The sequence below is a fragment of the Nipponia nippon genome, unplaced genomic scaffold (assembly GCF_047370975.1).
Source record: "Nipponia nippon isolate SJK-2023a ecotype South Korea unplaced genomic scaffold, ASM4737097v1 scaffold_8, whole genome shotgun sequence".
In the NCBI taxonomy this organism is placed as follows: Eukaryota; Metazoa; Chordata; class Aves; order Pelecaniformes; family Threskiornithidae; genus Nipponia; species Nipponia nippon.
Genome location: NW_028262402.1, coordinates 23,666,849 through 23,686,235, shown reverse-complemented (window position 1 = coordinate 23,686,235; position 19,387 = coordinate 23,666,849). Strand labels below are relative to the sequence as shown.

Genomic DNA, 19,387 nt, shown 5'->3' with positions numbered 1-19,387 from the left:
AACACAGCAACAGAGGGAAACTGAGTCAAGAAAAGTTCAGAATGACTGTCTGGAGACACCTCCTTGTCTTGTCATTTATTAGGCTAAAGGAAATTCTAGCAACCCACAGCTTCTGAGTCACTGCAAAGCAGACAGACCCAAGAACTGGGATGGGGAGGGAGCTCGTGTGCCCTGATGCATCTTCTATATTCTGCAGGCTTTTTGCGTATCATGCTTCCACTGTAATCAAGAAGACAACTGACCATGTAACCGTGTTCCAGGCTGCTCTTAAGAAACATCATGTGCATCCTTCTGGATGCCTGAAACACACCGGGTCTGTCTTTGTAGTCATACTGTAAAATTTCTCCTGGCTTCCAAAAACTTGGGCACGGACAGAGATTTTACCACCCATTTGCTGTGCATGGCAATCTGATTGCTGAGAGTCAAGCCAGTCTTTTCCAAAGGGAAGGAAATGTGAGTGAACTCAGTCCGCATTACTTGGCAGGGTACCTGTTAGGGTATCAGGGGCTCTGCCCAACCCATGGCTTCACCAGGCATTCAAGGAGGCTCCTCTCACCCGAAGTGTGACAGCTTTGAGATACAGGAGGGGAAGTGCTTTCTTCAAACAGATATGTTTAGCTATCAAAAGAAGAGGAAACTAGAGAAAAAGGTGGGGTGGGGGGCTGGGAGTGTAAAGAAAATGTGGACCTGGGACAAGCTGGGAGAATAAGAATGAAGTAAAATCTGCAAAGGAAAGGCAGTGCATAGGAGGCTCAGAGACACAAGGAAGTAGCCTGGAGAAAAAGCTCACAGAGAAACTGCAAATATTCTGTCGAACAGATTTGCAATGATGAGTTTTCTGCAATTTGGCAGGCCTTACCTACAGAGGAAGGTCTCAAAGAAGGGGCTCTAGGATTAAGTGAATCTCTCCTCTCTCTAATCTCAAATACACTGCATACACTAACTTCCAAGAGATCTCTACCTACCAGCACCTCATGCCCATTTAAAAGATAGCAGCCAGGAACTGCAGTCTTTCAAAACCTTTCAGAGGACTTCTACCACCTGCCAGGTCTGACCTCCTGCCTCCGACAGGCCCAGAGCTGCGCTACAAGCCTCCCACCCACCGCATCCCACTTAGCCACATCATCTCTGCCCAGGCTTACAGTGATGGAGAACTGCTCAGACGCCACAGCAGGTCCAACAGCTGCGTATCCACCTTCCAAAAAAAAGAAATCTGATTTGAAGTCACTTACCTCTCGCTTCCAGGCGATGGGTCTTGCTAGGACCTCACCAACTGAAGTAAGACTCCATTATATTTAGACGTGTCTTCCTTTGCTTTACAGTCCAGTCACCTCGTAATATTTCCTTTGCTCACAACCAAAGTAGAGTGGGAGTTTTAGGATCTCACTATATCTCCATGACAAAAATGTGAGCATTCAGAGAAGGAGCCATGGGACTTATGTGAACATCCTTTGTGATGGCCAAAGTCACAAAAAAATACGGAGCAGGACCAGCTCCTTTTTAGGTGACGAAATGTGGAGCCACAGCTACACGCACATGGATTTGGTCATAGAGAAGGTGTCACTGTCTGGTTGAGAAGCTTTTCATCACAGCAAAATCTAGTGTACCTTTTAAAATTACTTCTGGCACTGAAGACCAGAGCTGCCAGTATTGTGATATGACCTGTGGCACAGGGAAGTCTTTGGGGAATGACCACGCAAACTCTTCTAGTCCCCAGCCTTAGCCCACCAGTCTCCTTAAGCTCACCCTATGTTCTCAGAACACAGAGGCAATTTAATGCTTTAAAAAGATTTCTAGGCTCGCTTTTTCTCTCTCCCTCCATCTGGAGACAGATCTACACTCCTAATTCGGCTGGTAGGCTAGGTGCCCTCCACTGAGTCATTACCATCTATTGTGTAAGACAATGGATTGTAAAGCAATGTAGATTTTATCAATAGAAACACTCTTTGGCAATCAGACTTCTGAGGATAAAATCATAGATTCAGCTGACAATGAGTGTGTCTTTGCTCATGGGATGCCAGCATCCAAAATTATTAACTGGTGTAAATACCCTACTATATCTTAATTACTTAGGCATTTATTCGTAGCCTTGGCTGCATTGGTTCTCGTAAGTACCATAACCGCACTACAAAGAGTTTAGCTAACTTACTCAAGGAAACTTTAAAAGAGTTCAGAAACAAATACTTCTTTTAAGTCTAGCTGTATCATTTCTCCACAAATGGATGGTATTATGCCTCCCATTTAAGAGGGAAAAAAAAAAAAAAAACCAACCAGTTGTGAAAACATTAATGTTGCAAAATCAGACACACAACATTGCGTGCTAACAAACTGGATGTGCCAGAATTAAAGTTACCCATGCCTCCGTCTTTTGGCCCCTTTCTTGCATTACAAGATCACAAACTACTTCCCAGAGCAGCTCTGCCTCACCAATTGCTCAAGGTAGGTGTTGCTCAGTGGCAGACAGATTTATCCCTAACCTAGATTCCACCTAGGGCTTCCCATTGGCTCGGCATCCCCAAAGGCCCAGAGCCTGCCAGTAGGAAACACTTGGCACAAAGACTTAGGTGGAATTTAGACCGGCTGAATCTGGAGCCTAATGAGCAGCTATTCCTTATTTTGTTTCTTCCTCATTGTGCAGAGTGTGGCCCCAGGCCTCAATTACTGCACGCTATTCAATTCCTGCTCAGAATGCAGCATTATTAATTTCCTCATGTTTCCTCATTACTGATTTCCTATGGCATTCCTCGTCCCCACATCTCAGTGCCCTGCAAACACAATGTGCTTCGTGGCAGCCTGTGAAGTGAGCAGTGGATCTCCCGTTCAGCAGTGACTGCAGCTGAACTGTTCTGCTGGTGTGGGGCATCCATGGCAAGGTGTTTCCCAGGGCAGTTAACATTTTGTGTCACCAGCCATCCATCTGCCCCTTGCCGGGCAGGGTCCCAGCTTGCACTGCTGTCCATGGCAAAGCTTCCCTGGAAGCAATGGAGCCACCAAAACTGGCCTTCAGCAATACCATTGGAGCATCATTATGTAGCATCTATGTCAAAAATCTGAGAGTAGTTGCCATACAGCTCTCATTAAGAGAGCAAGGGGCTGTTATCATAGAGTAATGCACTCCTGCTGGTCCATTAATGTTGAAGCAGAGCTGGAGGCATTTATGGAAACAATGTGGAAGCCTGGTATTTATTCTCAGAGCAGGCAGCATTGATCCTTTCTCCCAGTGTTCTCCTACAATGTCTTTATGCCTGTTCAAATGAGGGGAATATTTATCTAATCATTTCCCCTGCTGGATGCTGGTGCAGGGAAACAACAGATGTTCTTGACTTCAGCATGGCAAATAGTTTAGAAAGACATCTTGGGTGAATCAGCTATCCAGGTCAGTTTATCCACAACATTGTGTGGGAGGAACCATGGAAAGATGGCAGAGGTGTTGTTTATTGTCCCGTGATTACCTAGCTCATTAGCACAAATTTAATTTCAAATACTTCTGGTTAAACTCAGGAGCACTTTACTGCTAAGCTCTCTCTTACTCTCTCCTCATGCAAATTCAAATGCATTATGCACTAGAAACGGCTATCTTGTGTTTTTTAGTTTTCTTATATCTTGCACCTTAATGTATGTTTTGTTAGGAAGCACGTTATCGGTTCAGATTACATTCCTTAGAAGCACCACTTTTATTCAAATAAAAGAAACTCAGAGCTTAGCCAGGGAGCAAGGGCTTGAAAAAGCCACCAGCAGTGAAAGCTGACTTCTCCTTGGCAGGTGTTGAGACCTACTTACGAATTTCTGCAGTATTAGAGCTTCCTTACGAGCAAAATGTTGCGGTTCTTGTATGTGTAAAAGAAATATCAAACAATGACGCAAGTGTGTCATTTTCCCAAGTCTGCAGGCAGGTCTGCCAAAGTCTCACTGCCGCCATCAGCTTCAGCAACCATGAGAAAACTGAAAGGAGCAAGACCAGTTATTAACATCACGCCATTTCAGAATGATGCAGACAAGAAAGGAATAAATGGATTTTATATCGACACTGCTTGGGAATGTTCTGGAAGCCAAATCTTTAGTAAGATGCTTCATTTTTATTAACAGAGATTATTAGTTAAAGATTACTAATTAAAAGGTGAGGAAGACTGAAAAAGAAGAGCCTGACATGGGGAGGACGGGAGAGATCTCTTCCACATAGTCTTTCCACAGGGATCAAGGGAGCTGCGAGATGGCCAAAGAGCAAAACACTTTCTTGCAGCAGAAAAGAGATTCTTCCAGGGAAATAGAGAAGTTAGAAGTATCTTTTCCCTTCCAGAGGCTATTGGACAGCAGTGCCTTAAATATTTCACACAGATAATAATGAGAGAATCTGGCCCCAAAGGACGGTGCAGGAAGGTGAATTAATAGTAATCCCAGTACCTGGCTTCTTATTCAGAACCAGCTCCACAGAGCAACCTTGGTTTCTCATCTGTGCATCTCCCTGCATCTTCCAAGATATACCAAATCTATCACCCCCCAATAGGGGCCATCCTCTGGTTAGCTAACAGCAGGTAATTTTTCAAGTTTTCTCTATTTTTCTGCGACTCCTCCATTGGGTCTGGAAAAATACAATGAATCAGCCCCATGCACGCAAAAAATCACAAACAAACAAACAAACAAACAAGACTTCCTCGTCTTCACTGTGTGCGAGTGTCCCCACATTACATGCAGGACTTTGAAAAGGATGCTTATTGTGGAGTTCTTGTTTGCACTAGTCCCACTGCGGGAGCCACTTGTATAAGTCATTGTTAAAGTTTGGGCAACATCTGAATTCAAAGATGGGGCAAACCCATTAAAACAATGATGGTTGGGGCAAACCCGTTAAAGCAAGGATGCCTAAGCTCGACAAAAAAAGTATAAAGCTCTTTCTTTTCCATAAACAATTCAAGGTATTTTGGCCCTTAGAGAAACACAGCACCCCTTGGATTGCTTGAAAGTAGAGCTGCTGCATGCAAGAGATCCTGGGTGGTGCTAAATTTTGCGAGGGTGCTGGCCGCCTCTGCCAGGGGCTGGTGAGTCTGAGTGAATGGTACTTGACAGGAGGATCAGCACCTCTGGAAAGAGATGCCTGAATCCCACAGGGAGTTATTCCCCTGGGGGAGACTCGGTGGGAATCAACAGCCTGAATCTCTGTTGAGAATCGGATCCCTGAGGTTAAGCCCTGCTTAGTTACAGGCTCTCAAGGAAGAAAAACCGGGCTGATGTGCTGTAAGTACAGTGAAAGTCATCATCAGGGCTCTGCCCTGCAAGCAGACCCTTTTCCTCTGGGGTGTGAAAGCACGCTGGCTGCTCACCAGAAAAAACAGCTCATGGTCCAGAGACCCCCTGGCATCATCAGCACTGATAACAACCTCAGCAACACTGCTTCTTACAAGGGACTGAAAGACCAACAGCACAGACCTGTAGCACTTCACTACAGGGTGTTTGAGTTAAACCAGCCCAAGACTCTTGGATGGTGACAACAGGACAAGAGGAAACGGCCTCAAGTTGCACCAGGGGAAGTTTAGATTGGATATGAGGAAAAATTTCTTCACTGAAAGGGTGGTCAGACACTGGAACAGGCTGCCGAGGGAAGTGGCTGAGTCCCCATCCCTGAAGGTATTTAAAAGACGTGTAGATGTGGTGCTTAGGGTCATGGTTTAGGGGTGGACTTGGCAGTGCTAGGTTAACGGTTGGACGTGATGATCTTAAAGGTCTTTTCCAACCTAAACCATTCTATGATTCTGTAATATGTATCACTGGGTCTTTCTGACCTTGCTCATGTAGGGAGGTAAAATAACTTTCAACAAGATAGGGTCGGGCTTTCAAAAAGCAGGTGAAAACAGATTTGACCACAGGCACTGCTGACATTCTCAGCATGAACGTTTATGATCTTAAGTCTGCATGTGCCATCTGTGTGTGTATGCACTTGCTGCTGCTTGAAACCTGCCTGGAACTGCCCGCAATCTTCAGAAATGTGCCCTTTGCACTGCACCAATAACCCACAAGTACAACTGCCAACCGAGCGGGGTTTTGTTTCTGTTTAAAAAGAATAAAGTACCCCGTGCAAGAAAAGGTAAATAAAACTTGAGCTCAGCTGCATTTTATGAAGAGTATACAATACATGGTAGGAAACAGATCCCCAAAAGGCCGGTCTCCCTGGGCAAAGCCCAGGAAGGCAGTTTGGTGGCTGTGGCTCTGGGCTGTCTCACCTTCCTCGGTGTGCGGAGATCCTGCGGGAGGAGGGTGAATCCTCAGCACCGCACCTCTCCAGAGTGCGCCTTGCACAGCAGGCATATGGGAGACCTCTCCCACTTTCCCCCGCTCTCAGCCGCAGTGCAGTTGAGGTCAGTTCATCTGGGTTGCGTGGGATGTGAGAAACCCTCCAGATGCCAAGTCTCCTGTCATGAACCTACCCACCTGCACCTGCCCTTCAGCAGCCTCCTTAGGGTAAAACCCAGCACAGCACCAAGGATTATGGAATCGCCGCTTTTGATTTTAAGTAGCAAGAAGGATGCTATTAGATATAACCCAGCATCACGGGTTTCTTCCCAGTTCTCCTTCTGTTATGTTACGCCAGCGCTGGAGCAAGGGGCCTGGCAGCTCCTGGCCCTGTAGGCTATCTGCTGCGGCACGCCGAGAAGATAACAAAGCACAATCCCAAAGATGCCAGGAAAGCATCCTGTTGCCTGACCCCAACGACGCCGTGACGCAATCTTTCCTAAAGTCTGCAGTCCCTGATTCCATCAGCGGCTGTCACAGACAACCAAATCAAAGGGGATAAGCTGCACATTGTGGTTCCTGAGAGGCAGTTCATTGAAAATCGAGTTACAAACTTAGGCTTTAAAGTAAACATATCAAGATAAACAGGTTGGTCTTTGTTTCAGGCACAATCAGCTCGGCTGTTTTTTTTTCTTGTTGTTGATGTTCTTAATGTTTTTAATGTGGGATGCCATTTCCTGATGACTGTCTCTGCTCCAAAAACCTGTGCTCTTTTATCACCTTGGCTCTTTTCTGTCTTTCGGGGTTTATACTCCCAGGTGATCAGTTTAGCACCAGCTCAGGCTAGCCACTAAGGCTTCCTCATGATCAGCCTTCTTAAGCAGTCATTTTACTCTGCCCTGCACTTGCAGTGAATTACTGCTTGGACTGGCCATTTTTAAGAGTTTTGAGCATCGGGTAATAATTCTTCTTTTCCCAAAAATAGGTGAAGAGCACCTGTGGCAAGGCTAGGGCAACCCTGCTCTTGCAAGAAGATGTGGTAGATGTGGAAGAAACCTCTTCCTTCTACCCAGGGAGGGAGAGAAACGCACAGAGGCCACAGCAGTCCGGCATGGCGAGTGCCGCAGCAGACGTCTTTCTCTCCAAGCACAGCATAGTCTGGAAAAATGTCATTGCATGTCCCAAGGCAAGAGGGACACAAATTCTGTGCAATTTTCTATCTGAATTAAGCAATCCCTAAAATCAGCTTTGAACAGCACAGAAACATGCTGTGTTCTGAGTTAGTGGAAGGAAAGTTTCAGAGAAAATTGGGAAATTTGGAGAAAACTGAGACTTGGAGAAATGGTCAGCTGGCGAGAGAAGGCATATTAAAACAAATCTGCCTTAAGAAAACAACATCTATGTTGTTACGTAGGCTGAGAAAGAATCAGCTGTGAGCAGTTGCAAATTTAATGCATCTAATTTCCACACTCAGGACCATTAAATCACATTCCCTTTCATTTAAGGGAGGAAAAGAAAACTTTTTGCCTTGTGCTTAATTCGTGAAAAAGAATGTTTATGCGGGATGTGCAAAAGCAGGTGGCACTGAACTTATCGATGCCTGCAAACATACACTTTTTTAAGCACTCTGCCAACATTCACACATTTCAAAATCAAGACTCGATGTAAGCGGGCCACATCTTTTTAACATGAACTTACACGTACCTCGCACGTGTCCATCTGAATTACCCAGAAACATTGTGACCAAGTCTATTTTAATGGAAGATTGTGAAAGCAACCTGTACTATTTCAGTCCACGTTATTCAAGCCTTCCCTTCCTGGAACCGGCAAAGTTCTGCCATTTATTTGAAAGAGATCAGACCACCTATCTGCTTTTGAAGCTTTCTTGTTCTCCTGTTTCTAATAAGGGATGTAATTTGAATTTTGATGTTGGCATCAAGTGATTCTGAGCTTGAAATTTGGACCTGGAAAGTACTGCATTGCTTAGGAGATCCGTAAGTTAACATTTACACCAACAGGAAACGAAAGAAAAACAAGTGATGGGGGAAACCTGGCCGGAGACCTGCAGGTTTCCACATCAGGAGCTTTCTCCTGAGACTAAGCTAGAAGGGAGGCTTAGACCTAAAACCAGGTTTGGACGCTAATTCCTGAAGTGGTGGTCAAAGAGCTTGAGTGCATAAGCCCTGGATAAAAACCACGGTTGGGAACTGGCAGCGGCGTTGTGATCCCCCCTGCGTGGGGAAGGTGCCTCCTCGCCCTTTGCGAGAGCTCTCTGGGCATCATCCTCCTAGTCTTTCACCAGCCTTCATCTCTCCACACTAATCCTTTTTGTACCGGTGGTTGCCGGCACATCTTCTGCCAAGACGTGGACTTTGTGCAGGAAAAAAAATTATAGTGCCAAAGTTATTAATAATTAACATTTGTAGCACAAAGCTGGTAAAACCAGTTCGCTAAAATAAAGCCGGGCACTTTATTATTATTTTAGGGTTTAATTTAGTCATCATAACTTACTCAGGCTCATGTTTGCAAATTGCGCAGGGCCGGGACTTCACCCCGCCGGCCCGACCAGTTCTGGAGAGCGGCCGGCACCGCCGCGGCGGGGGGGGGGGGGGGGCGGGCACCGCCGATTGGCGGCCGCGGGGCCGGTGCGGGGCCGCCGCGCCCCCCCGCCGCCGGCTCGCCATTGCCCTCTGGAGGAGGCGGGCCGCCGCGCCCCCGCTCGCTCCCGCCGGCGAGCCCGCTCCCTGCTTGGAGGTTCTGCCGGGTTTTGCTTGGATTTGGGGTTCTTTTTAAATTTTCTTTAATTTCTCTTTTTTTTTTTTTTTCCCCGCCAGCCAGCCGCCCTCTCCCCTGGGGGGCCCGGCCGAGCCCCCGGCCCCGCACCGTCGCCGGGACCGCCGCCGCCTGCAGCTGCCCGGCCCCGGCCCCGGCGCCGGGCTGCTCCGCCGCCGTCCTGCGGGCCCCGGCGCCGCTCGCCCCGCTCCCCGCACCGGTAGGAAAACGCCCACTGGCCAGGAGCAGTCCTGTACCGGCACAGACCCCGGCGCGACACGGCTGCCGCCGCCGGGCCCCGCCTCAGGGAGAGGAAAAAAGGGAAAAAGAAAAAAAAAAATAAAAAACAAGAGAAAGAAGAAAAAACGAAAGAAAAATCTTAAAAGGAAGGAAATTGAGGAAAAAAGCGGCAGGGACGGGAGGAGAGACACGCGAAAGTAAAAGCCGAGGAAGCGGCAGCAGGCGCAGCCCCGCACCCCGCGCCGCTCCCGCGGTGCCGAGCCCCGCACCCGCCCGCGCTCCCCGCGGGACCGGGGCTCCCGAGCACGCGGGCGCGCGCGGGGGGGGCACGCGGGGCGGGGCGGGACACGCGGCGTGGCGTGGCGGGGCGTGGCGCGGCGCGGGGCGGGGCTGGGCGCGGCGCCCTCCCCCCCCGCCGCCGCCGCCGAAGGTGCGCGAGACCCCGCGGCGCGCGGGCATCCCCCACCTTCCCCCCACTCTTCTGCCCGCTGGCGTCAGCGCCCTGCCTGCGTCACGCGGCGCGCGCGGCAGCAAGAAGCTCGCGAGCGGCGGGCAGGGCGGGGCGGGGCGCGGCGGGGTGCGGCGGGGCGGGGCGCGGAGCGGGAGACCCCTCCCTCTTCGCCCCCCCCGCCCGTCGCGCGCGCACCGCCCCCTCTCCCCACGTGTCAGTTTGTTTTCGCCGTCGCCCCGGCGACGGTGGGCGGGGCGGGCGCGAGGTGAGGTTATAAGAGGGGCGGCGGCGGCGGGCGGCGGGCAGTGCCGAGCGGGGCGCGGCGGCGACAGGCGGCGGCAGAGCGCGGGCCGGGCCGGCCCCTCCCTCCCCACCGGCAGCACCGCGCCCCGTCCGTCCCGCCCGGCTTCCCCATGGCCGCGGCTCCCTGGGAAGCGCCTCGCGCCGCCGCCCTGCCGGTGCCGCGTTGCCGGGCGGCGGCCGCCTCCCCGCGGCGCCGCTAGCGCCCCGCGTCCCGCTCGCCTTCGTCTCCGGTGAAGCAGCGAGGAAGGGCGCTCCCGCCGCGCCTCCCCGGCGGCGCTGGGCCGGCTCCCCCCGGCCGGACGGCGCGCCCGTGCCACCCCTCCTCCCTCTCCGCCTCGGCGCCGCCCGGGACGACGGCAGCAGCTCGGCGGGACGCCCCGGCGCGGATGCGGTGGGTGCCGGGCGCGGCCCCGGGCCCGGCCCTCCCTCGCCGCCGCCGCCGCTGACGCCGCTGTGCTCTCCCGCCCGCAGGCAGCCCCCCGGCGAGTGCGAGATGGCGCTCAGCGGCACGCTCCTCCCCTCCATCGCCACCTTCGCGGCGGGCGCCGCGGGCCGCGAGAAAGCGGCGCGGCCCGCGGGCCCCGGCAACGTGAGTATCGGCGTCGCAGCGGGGCGGGGGCGGCGGTGGCGGCGGCGGCGGGCCGGGGGCCGGCCGGGGCGGGCGCGGCGCGGCGGCGGGCCGGGGGCTGAGCCGTGCCCGTCTCCCCGCAGCGCTGGCGGGAGGAGCTGTCGCAGCTGAAGCGGCCGCCGCCGGCGCTGGCGGCGCGGCCCGTGGAGGCGCCGCCGTCGGAGCTGGAGGCCGCCGCCCTGGGGCCCCGCCGCGACGCTGAGGAGTTCAACGAGCTGCTGGACTTCGACTTCATCCTCTCCAACTCCCTGATGCACCAGGAGCCCGCCGCCGCCGTGGTGGTGGCCCCCGCCGCCACCCCGGCCCCCACCGCCAGTCCCTGCCCCGCCGGGCCCTTCGCCTACCAGCTGCCCCGGCCCGAGCCCGCCGGACTGCTCTACGGCGGCGGCGGCGGTTGCAGCGGCAGCCGCGACGGGGCCCCCGCTGCCGGCCCCGCCGCCCCCTTCAACCTGGCCGACATCACCGACGTGTCCCCCTCGGGAGGCTTCGTGGCTGAGCTCATGCGGCCCGACCTGGACCCGGTGTACCTGCCGGCGCCGGCGGCGCTGCCGCCCCTGGGCAGCCTGCAGGGCAAGTTCGTGGTGAAGGCCGTGGGCGAGTACAGCCACGCGGGGCTCAGCCCCAAGAGCGGCCCCCCGGCTGCCGCCCCGCCGCCCGGCACCGAGGGCCCTGGGGCCCCCTACAGCCCCCTGCCGAGGATGTGCCCCAAAATCAAGCAGGAGGCCGCCCCGCCGTGCACCCTGGCCCCACCGCCGCCGCACGGGAGCGGCCCCCGAGGAGCCCCCCAGCATGACTTCTCCCTGGGCCACCCGCTGCCCGCCCGGACTACGCCTTCGCTGGGGCCCGAGGAGATGCTGAGCGGCAGAGACTGTCTCCCCGCCGCTCCGGGGCTGAGCCACCCGCCGCTGCCACTGCCCCCGGGGTACCCCCCGGCCCCTGGTTACCCTGCCTTCCTGCCCGAGCAGCTGCCGCCCGGCACACTCCAGTACCAAGGTGAGTCCCTGTGCCTCAGCAGCGGGCATGCTGGGGCGCCCGCTTTGGCGCTGGCCGCGGCGGTGCTGCTCACTCCTCCCTGTCCGCCTCTAGAGCTGATGCCGCCGGGGAGCTGCCTGCCTGAGGAGACCAAGCCCAAGAGGGGACGCCGGTCGTGGCCTAGGAAAAGGACTGCCACGCACACCTGCGACTACGCAGGCTGCGGCAAAACCTACACCAAGAGCTCTCATCTCAAGGCACATCTCAGAACCCACACAGGTTAGTCCCAGCGCAGCGTTGGTGGGATGCCCCGGTCTGAGGGGAACGGGGTGAGCCCCTTGGACAGTGAAAAGCGGGAAGCACAGGCGAAGGGCTGAAAGTAGCAAGTCGTAACCCTTCTCTGCTGGCTTTCTGGGTTTTTTTTTCCTCCCCCCTTGGCTACATGAAGTCCTGTGCAATCTTTGCTTACTGGTTCGGCATTTTGCTTAATGGTTCAGAATGACTCAGATGTGGGAGCGGGTGGGTTTCTTGCCAAGGCAAAGTTTGTTGCTCCTCTCTTGCTATGTGGCTAGCTAATTAGCAGGTAGTTGGAAGTCAGTGGGATTTGTTGCTCTAGATGGTGTTGGCCCACTCCTGAGACGGGAACAGACGTCTCTCTAATGTGCTGCTTTCTTTGCTTGTGGTTAAATGCTTTGCACACGCACCCCTCATGTCTTGCCGTGCTCTACTGCAAGAGATCGTGCACCTCTGCAAGCCGCTGTTCCCTTTCTGAGGAAACCGTGATGGGCCCCTTGTGAGTGGGGCTTTCGGCTGTGTCGGCAGCCCTGATGGGGTGCCTCGCCCACGCGTGGGAGCACATCTTCCTCTGCACTAGCACCGAAGAGGCGAGAGTTTAACAGTTGATTGGCTACTGCTAGAATTCGGATAAAATCTGCCAAAGTGTGTGTCTGAGCCAGAGTTCAAACTTTAACCTTGCAGCTGAATGTGATGTTGCAGTAACTGAACTTGTGAAAGCAGGTACATCGTGTGCGGTTTTGCCAGTGCGGGCATTCCGTAACAGTGATTAAATAACCTGGGAATTTGCATAATTTAAATCCCTGGATTGTGAACTTCATTCAAAACTTTCTTCTGAAGAGACGGGAAAGGGAGAAACTACTGGTCAGGCAATAGTTGGGCTACATCTTCAGCTAATGGCAGTGGGGAAAAAAAAAAATCAGTTAAGTGAACAGTACTTCCCATCTGCCCCGAGCCGGTCAGCACTGTCTCCAGTGTGTGTAGGACCGGGAGTTTGTAATTGTCAGGGAAACTTGTCTTGCCGTCAACAGTGGTTTTGTTATAGTGAAGACAGTAAGATTGAGTTCTTAATCAGGCTGAGCTAATGAAAACAGTTTCCAGCTGTTTTTTAATTCTCGAGACCTACAATTATCTAAATAGATTATGTCTGATGAGCTATTTCTGGTTGCTGTTTTATTGTATAATAACACTAGCCGGCAAAAACACACTCTATTATTATCTGAACTTGTGTGTTCTGAAGCCTTGTGCGCAAGACAAACAGTGGAAATGAGCATTTTAGTGAGGATTTTGGTGATGCCAACATTTTATAGTACCTGTACGTTTTGAAAAGACAGTCTCACTCTGTTAGCGTTTGTAGTTTGCTTGCAACTGCTTCGAGAAGTTTGTTACATTTTCTTTGACATGGCCCTTTTTCTTTCCCAGGACAATGTGTGTTAGTACTTCTTGAAAGAAAGGTGTTAGAAGTGGTAGCCGTGAAAAAAACCTAACTGACATGTTTTATTTTCTACCTTTTTTTAAAGGTGAGAAACCTTATCACTGTGACTGGGAAGGCTGCGGATGGAAGTTTGCCCGATCCGATGAACTTACTCGTCACTACAGAAAACACACAGGCCACCGCCCTTTCCAGTGCCAGCGGTGTGACAGAGCATTTTCCAGGTCGGACCACCTCGCCTTACACATGAAGAGGCACTTTTAATTGGAAGCAATGGATCTTTCCCCAGCTGCCCTAGAGATTCAGTATTTACAGCACAAGGACTGTCTTCCGCAAGATGGGGAGAACACCGTTTAAGCACTACAGATAATCAAGGTGAAGTCTTCCAAAGAGTGGAAAAGAGGGATAATTGCATACAGACTTTGCAACTTTTTTTTTTATATATATGCATTTAAAAGAAAAGAGAACCAAAAGCATTGGGGTCAATGACTGGATCTTCTATCATTCCATTTGTAAATCCAACTTGAATTATTTCCGGACTACAAAATGCCAAGGAGTGACTGGAAGTCACGGATATCAGGGTTAAACAGACTGTGTGTAGTTCGGAGGGTGGGGATATTACGGAGGGAAAATACATTCCCTTAATTTTCTTTCAATGCAATATTAGATGTAAATGTCATCTTGTACTTTCCTTTTTTTTTCCTTCTAAAAGCCATTAACGATGTTAAAAGAGGAGGAAAAATTCAGGTACAAATTATATTTTAAAAGCCTATTTCATGGTGCTTAGTGACTGTTGGTTCTAGAGGTACCAAAAACAGGAAGCCAAAGTTCTCAAACTGCTGCATATCTGACAAGGAAATATTTTTGTCTTCCGATCGCCGATTATGACCTAAATCAGGTAAATAAACCTGGTTTATCTTTTTTTAAAGAAAATAACTTTATGCAGACAGTCTGTAATGCACTGTGGTTTCGATGTGCAATAGTTTGTACAATGGTTTATTCCCAAACATGCCTTAAGCAGAACAAATGTTTTCTATATAGTTCTTTACATAATAAATATGTAATATAAATTTAAGCAAACTTCTATTTTGTATATTTGTAAACTACAAAGTAAAAATGAACATTTTGTTGGAATTTGTATTTTGCATATTCAAGTGGAAAATAAGTTTTAAATAAACCTATAATATTTTATCTGAATGGCTGCTCTGATTTTCTTCTGTGCATGTGTATGTCCAAAGAAAGGTTATTAAGTGTTCGTTAGTAGTTCAGTTTCCCAAGGCAAGGGGGGGTGGCAGTGGTAGCAGCGAAGGCTTGTAGTCTCAAGACTCTGAAAGATAGGATTGTGTAAGTGCAGTGCTGATGTAACACATCTTTTTAGGGGAAAAAAGTGTACTGAAAATTTTTGCTCTGAATATTGAATTGTCACTTATCTCACCTGCATGATGAAAATGTAATTTACCACTTCTAAGGTAACTCAGTTTGAATTATTTGTTAGAGGAAATACATCTGTTGGGGACATTAGACTTGGCATGTTCAAAGGCAACGAATTCTATAATTTTGAGTGGTCTTTTCAGCATGAAAAATTTCAAGCTCCATTTTCTTGGGCTTCTCAGATGAGCTGGTGTAACCTCTTTCATGTGAGTGAATGAAAATCAACTGAGTAATGTCGCAAAGAATAAACTTGACTCAAGGAATGAAGGGTGCGTGCATAAAACACCTTTTAACAATAAACTACATGGAGTTTCTTTCGAAGCCTGCTCTGTCCTGGGAATTCAGTAATTCGGCAGTGTCAAGAGCCAAAATTCCTGTAGGAATCCTGGTATGCATACCTAACTTGGGAAGGCTGACCATGCAGAGGCTGCGGACCGCGTAGCTGTACGTTCAAGATGCGTTGCTGTGCGGTCCCTGGCGTACCTTCAGTTGCACTCACTCTGCTGCGGTTAAATGCAGTGAGCCTGCTGCATGCCTCAGGTGGTTACCGTTTTTGTTGTAGTTGTCCTTAGGGACCTCATTGCTCTAGTTTCTTTACAAATGTGTAGTAATGAGATGATTTCAACATGAATGCCCGATGAATAGGACCTGTTTTCCTCACTACTCTTTGTAAAAAGAAAAAATTATTCTTCCACTGGTTTAAAATGTCAGTCAGCTAGGAATTTGGGTATATGCAACAATAAAGCTGAGGACGGAAAACAAATTACAGGCAAGAACCATTCGTATTTTTGCAGGAGTTAAAACAAGAGTGGCAATATCAATTTTTTGTTCCCAAATGCCCCTTAGGAATGGTATTAAATTTCACATTTTGATGTGTTCTTTGTGTGGTGACCGGTGCCATTTCTTTCTAAGTCCCTGTAAGTCACATAAAGATGCAGAAAATATTTCTCACCCCTTATCTACTAGGCATGCTTTGCTCAACTGAAAGCTATCTTTGTTGGTTTGGTTTATAGGTAACATGGGTAGCAGGGAATGTCTTGTTTGGTTTGCAAATGGCAAGTATTTAAGGCTAAATTAAAGTTATGAGTCATCCTTTATCTGAAGCATTTTTCGTGTGAAAACTTTTTACAATTAAACCCCTCATTTTTTACCTCCTCTGTTGCTCTGCCTGTGGATTCCGGATGAGAAATCCAAGGTCGATGTTGCAGCTGGCACGTACTGTGTGCCTGAAGCACGCTGTCCTGTCTCGATAACGCCGGCGCACGCTTGGGTGGCGGCAGGATCACCTCTGCCTGTACAGCTGCCACTCAGAACCTTTTACGTCTGTGCAAGGTCTACGCCCTAACGCATCTGCGAGCACTGAAATCTGAAGATTTCATCTGAGAAACTTGTTTCTTTTGCTTTTCAAGTGTTCTGTCATTATGCAGCCTTAAGAATTTTATAAGATGCTCCAGCATTTAGTAATGCATTATCGGCTTCAGCCAACTTCGGTTTCTGTTTGATGGTTTTATAGACCCTAGGTTTATAGTCACACGAACAATGGCATTCTTGAAACAGGGCTTTGTTCTCTTCTCCCACTTGATTTTTTTGTTTTTCTTCTTTTCTTTTTTTCCTGATCTGAACCAAGCTGTCCTCACATACGACTTTCTTTCCAGACCTGAACAGGCATGGTTGTAGCTTGGTATTTAAAAGAAATGCTGCTGTTCCTTTAACCATTTCCAACATGCTACTCCTATACCTTTGGGATGGGAGCCAAGACTCGATTTTTGCCGTACAGCATGCAGCCCATGAGAGGCAGTCCTTGTTCTTAAGGAGGTCTCTGGGGGAAATAGTGAAATGAGCAGTGGCACCAGTTGTGCTCTGGTGAGTTAGGTAGAGCTGGAAACAGCAGGCTGTGTTCCCACCTGTTTCATTGTGTCTAGCGTCCTGGAGTTGCGCTTGGGTGCAAGATTGTACACGGATGCAGTGGAACAGCACAGGTATCAAAAAGCATATCTCGTAAAACATATGTAAAACACCAAGCAATCTTGTAAGGGTGTCTTGAAAAACGAGATTTGTTTAGCGTTACTAAAGCTATATTCATGCGCTACTGTGCTCAGGCTGGGGCATCTAAAAACAGGGTCTGAGGTTATTAGGGGTGGCCTCTGACATGGGTGAGCACCTCCGGAGCTGCCTCAGAGCGCTATTGTAGCTACTGAAGGGAAAAGCTCTGATGGCAGAGAATGATCTCTGCAGTCAAACTACAGCCATCCTTAATCCTTCTCACCCTAGCCCAAATCTCCCTCAAGCACACTTAACATGTGAAGAGGGAGCTGTTAAGAAACAAGATGGTACATGTCTGCCTACCAAGTGCCAAGTATTCAAAAGCGGCATTGGAATAAAAACCTTCTCAGAGCTGCAGCGTTTCTGTGCACTTGTCTGCTGCACACCCCAGGCTGGAAGTTTGCACGCTGCAGACTTGGTTGTGGATTGTAATCCAGTACAAATGCCTTCAGCTTTCCCCTGTCGCATGAAGGTGTACTTGCAAGAGAGTTGCTCTTCCCCCGTGGAGGTTACCAGATCCTGCCACTGCTGAAGCCAACTGCAAATCTCACAAGGATTTATATTAAGCTGATATGAATCAGTGAATATCATTCGCCTTCTCTTTAATAAGGGGAGATCAGAGACTCCTGCGGTTCATCACCCCGAGTGCTAACGGTTCAACCGAATTAGTTTACACAGGTTTCCTATGGGAGTGAGCTAGACGTTAGAGCTAGCCTGCTTCCACTGAAGTCCCTGGCAAACACTTTAACGGCATTTAAGTCCAAGAATTTCCAAATTAACTGATTTGCAAACTGCATTCCTCCCTGGGTTTTCATCCTTCCTGAGCGTGATTGGGTTGCGTGCTCTAAGGTGGCAGAATAGGAATGGGTTGCAAATGCGGACGGACAGACCAGTAGTTACACCGTAGGGCTCTGGCAAGGGTCTGGATGTGATAGGAGTGCCAGCTGGAGAAAGTAAACCCAAGGTACGGTGAGCAAAACTCACATGGAGAGGAAGAGGAACGCCACTGCCACCACCACCGCCGCTGCCACTGCCGCATGTTGACTCGTACTTGCCAGGAGAGCTCACGAGATTAAATAGCTGTGTGTAGGCTCAGTGGATCTATCTTTGGAGACCAAGGAGATGAGTATGTACATAAAAGAGGGGAAGGCCCATCATTCACCGAAATTTAATTGAGGTCACATTGGCTTGGAGCCACAGGGTAACACACCCACATTCCCCTGTCTGCCGTACACCTGGATGACTCACGTTTTGTCTGCCCTTCGCTCCTGCTGTGACTTACCAGGGGACGTTTTCATTACTGCTGAGGCCATTGCAACCAAGTGCAGAAGTCGTCTCTGCGGCATGGAAGTGGGCGGTGGTGGTGTTTCCGCAACCTTGTTCTCCACCCTGTCTGCATATGGGTATCTGTTAGTCTCCTTTTCACCTTTAGATGCTTACCTGTGAGCCCTCAAGGCTAGAACCTTAATGGTGTGAAAGACAGGAGGGGAAAAAGCGGCTTGTGCTTTATTAATGTTTATTCCATATTTAGAGCATGTGTGCCCAGGGTTTGACAGAAGACGGGCGGCCTTGGTAGCTGCTCACAAGAGGTATGAGGCAGCTGGACCTTTTCACTTTGGTGATGCCTTTCCGGACACTTGGAGCTGTGACTCCTTTTGTAACTGAGACAGTGGTTTTCACATGGGCCCGGTCAGCTCGGGGTCAGCCTTGTGACATGCTCATTAACAAGAAGTTTTAGGGAACAGGCCAAGCTCCTTTCACTCTGAAGTCTGCGTGAGCACAAGGGTAATTGTGTGCTGCTATCACCATAGCCATCTTGCTGCAACTCCGAAAAGTTTTGCATGGTTTTGCTTTGGGTACAGCGTGCTTGTTTATCAAGCACAAGCTAAGGCTTGCTTAAATCTTGCCATTCAAGTTCTCTGCTATTAAACTTTCAGGCTTTATTCAACAAAATGATGCAGCTTCCCTGTATTGGTTGGCTGAAGACCCTTAATTTTAGAAACAGATAGCCTGTAGTTATTCAGAATGATTTCCCCTGCTGCCACAGCAGCTAGAAATGGTCTAATGGGCAACGTTGCACCACCAGCACACAGGGGCTTATTTACTGGGAGCCTCCTCGATGCTCTTCAATGTCTGTTTGTGCACGTCCTAGTATCGATGCCTTCATGGTTGGCAGGAACGAAGTGTTAGGTCTGCTTTGTCCTCCCGCCCCTAGAAAGGCACGGGAAGGCTATCCGATTTTCCTGGCCTGGGGAAGCGGGCTTGCAGTTGCCACATGGAAAAACTTGCCTCCTCGGGCTTTTGCCACCAGCCTCCCTGAGTCCACCATGTGCTTCCTGCCATGTAGAAATACTGCAGAGCGGGCTTTGCTCACACGTACAAAAAAATGTTTCTCGAGGAGCCTGCGTGAGCTTGATTTGCACATCGGGCCTCTGGGAGGGTGCCACGGCGTCAGCGCCGTTTGACGTCCAGATCTCAGCTGGAGTCTTCCAGCACGAGGGGTCTCCTGGGGGCTTAGCGTCCATCGTCGTTATGTTCCTCTTTTCTGATGAATATTGTACGGTAATATGCTGATAAACTACTAGGGGCAACATTGACG

At 50.1% G+C, this 19,387-nt stretch overlaps 1 protein-coding gene across 2 annotated transcripts; it reads left to right on the top strand.

The window, feature by feature from the left end:
- The first annotated feature begins 10,010 nt into the window (after positions 1 to 10,010).
- Positions 10,011 to 14,463, top strand: KLF4 (KLF transcription factor 4). Of its 2 annotated transcripts, XM_087741824.1 has the most exons (5): positions 10,011 to 10,379; positions 10,460 to 10,577; positions 10,700 to 11,609; positions 11,703 to 11,867; positions 13,403 to 14,463. In XM_087741824.1, the coding sequence occupies exons 1-5, from the start codon at positions 10,375 to 10,377 to the stop codon at positions 13,576 to 13,578; spliced, it is 1,374 nt and encodes a 457-aa protein (XP_087597950.1). In that variant the 5' UTR covers positions 10,011 to 10,374; the 3' UTR covers positions 13,579 to 14,463. The 2 variants fall into 2 exon arrangements, with proteins under 2 accessions (XP_087597950.1, XP_087597949.1); XM_087741823.1 differs by having other exon boundaries at positions 10,700 to 11,867.
- The last annotated feature ends 4,924 nt before the right edge of the window (positions 14,464 to 19,387 follow it).

Bases quoted from the DNA above. Each gene is read 5' to 3' on its own strand.
- KLF4 (XM_087741823.1), top strand. The intron at 10,578-10,699 runs GTGAGTATCGGC...GTCTCCCCGCAG, and splicing joins GGCCCGCGGGCCCCGGCAAC to CGCTGGCGGGAGGAGCTGTC. The intron at 11,868-13,402 runs GTTAGTCCCAGC...CTTTTTTTAAAG, and splicing joins ACATCTCAGAACCCACACAG to GTGAGAAACCTTATCACTGT.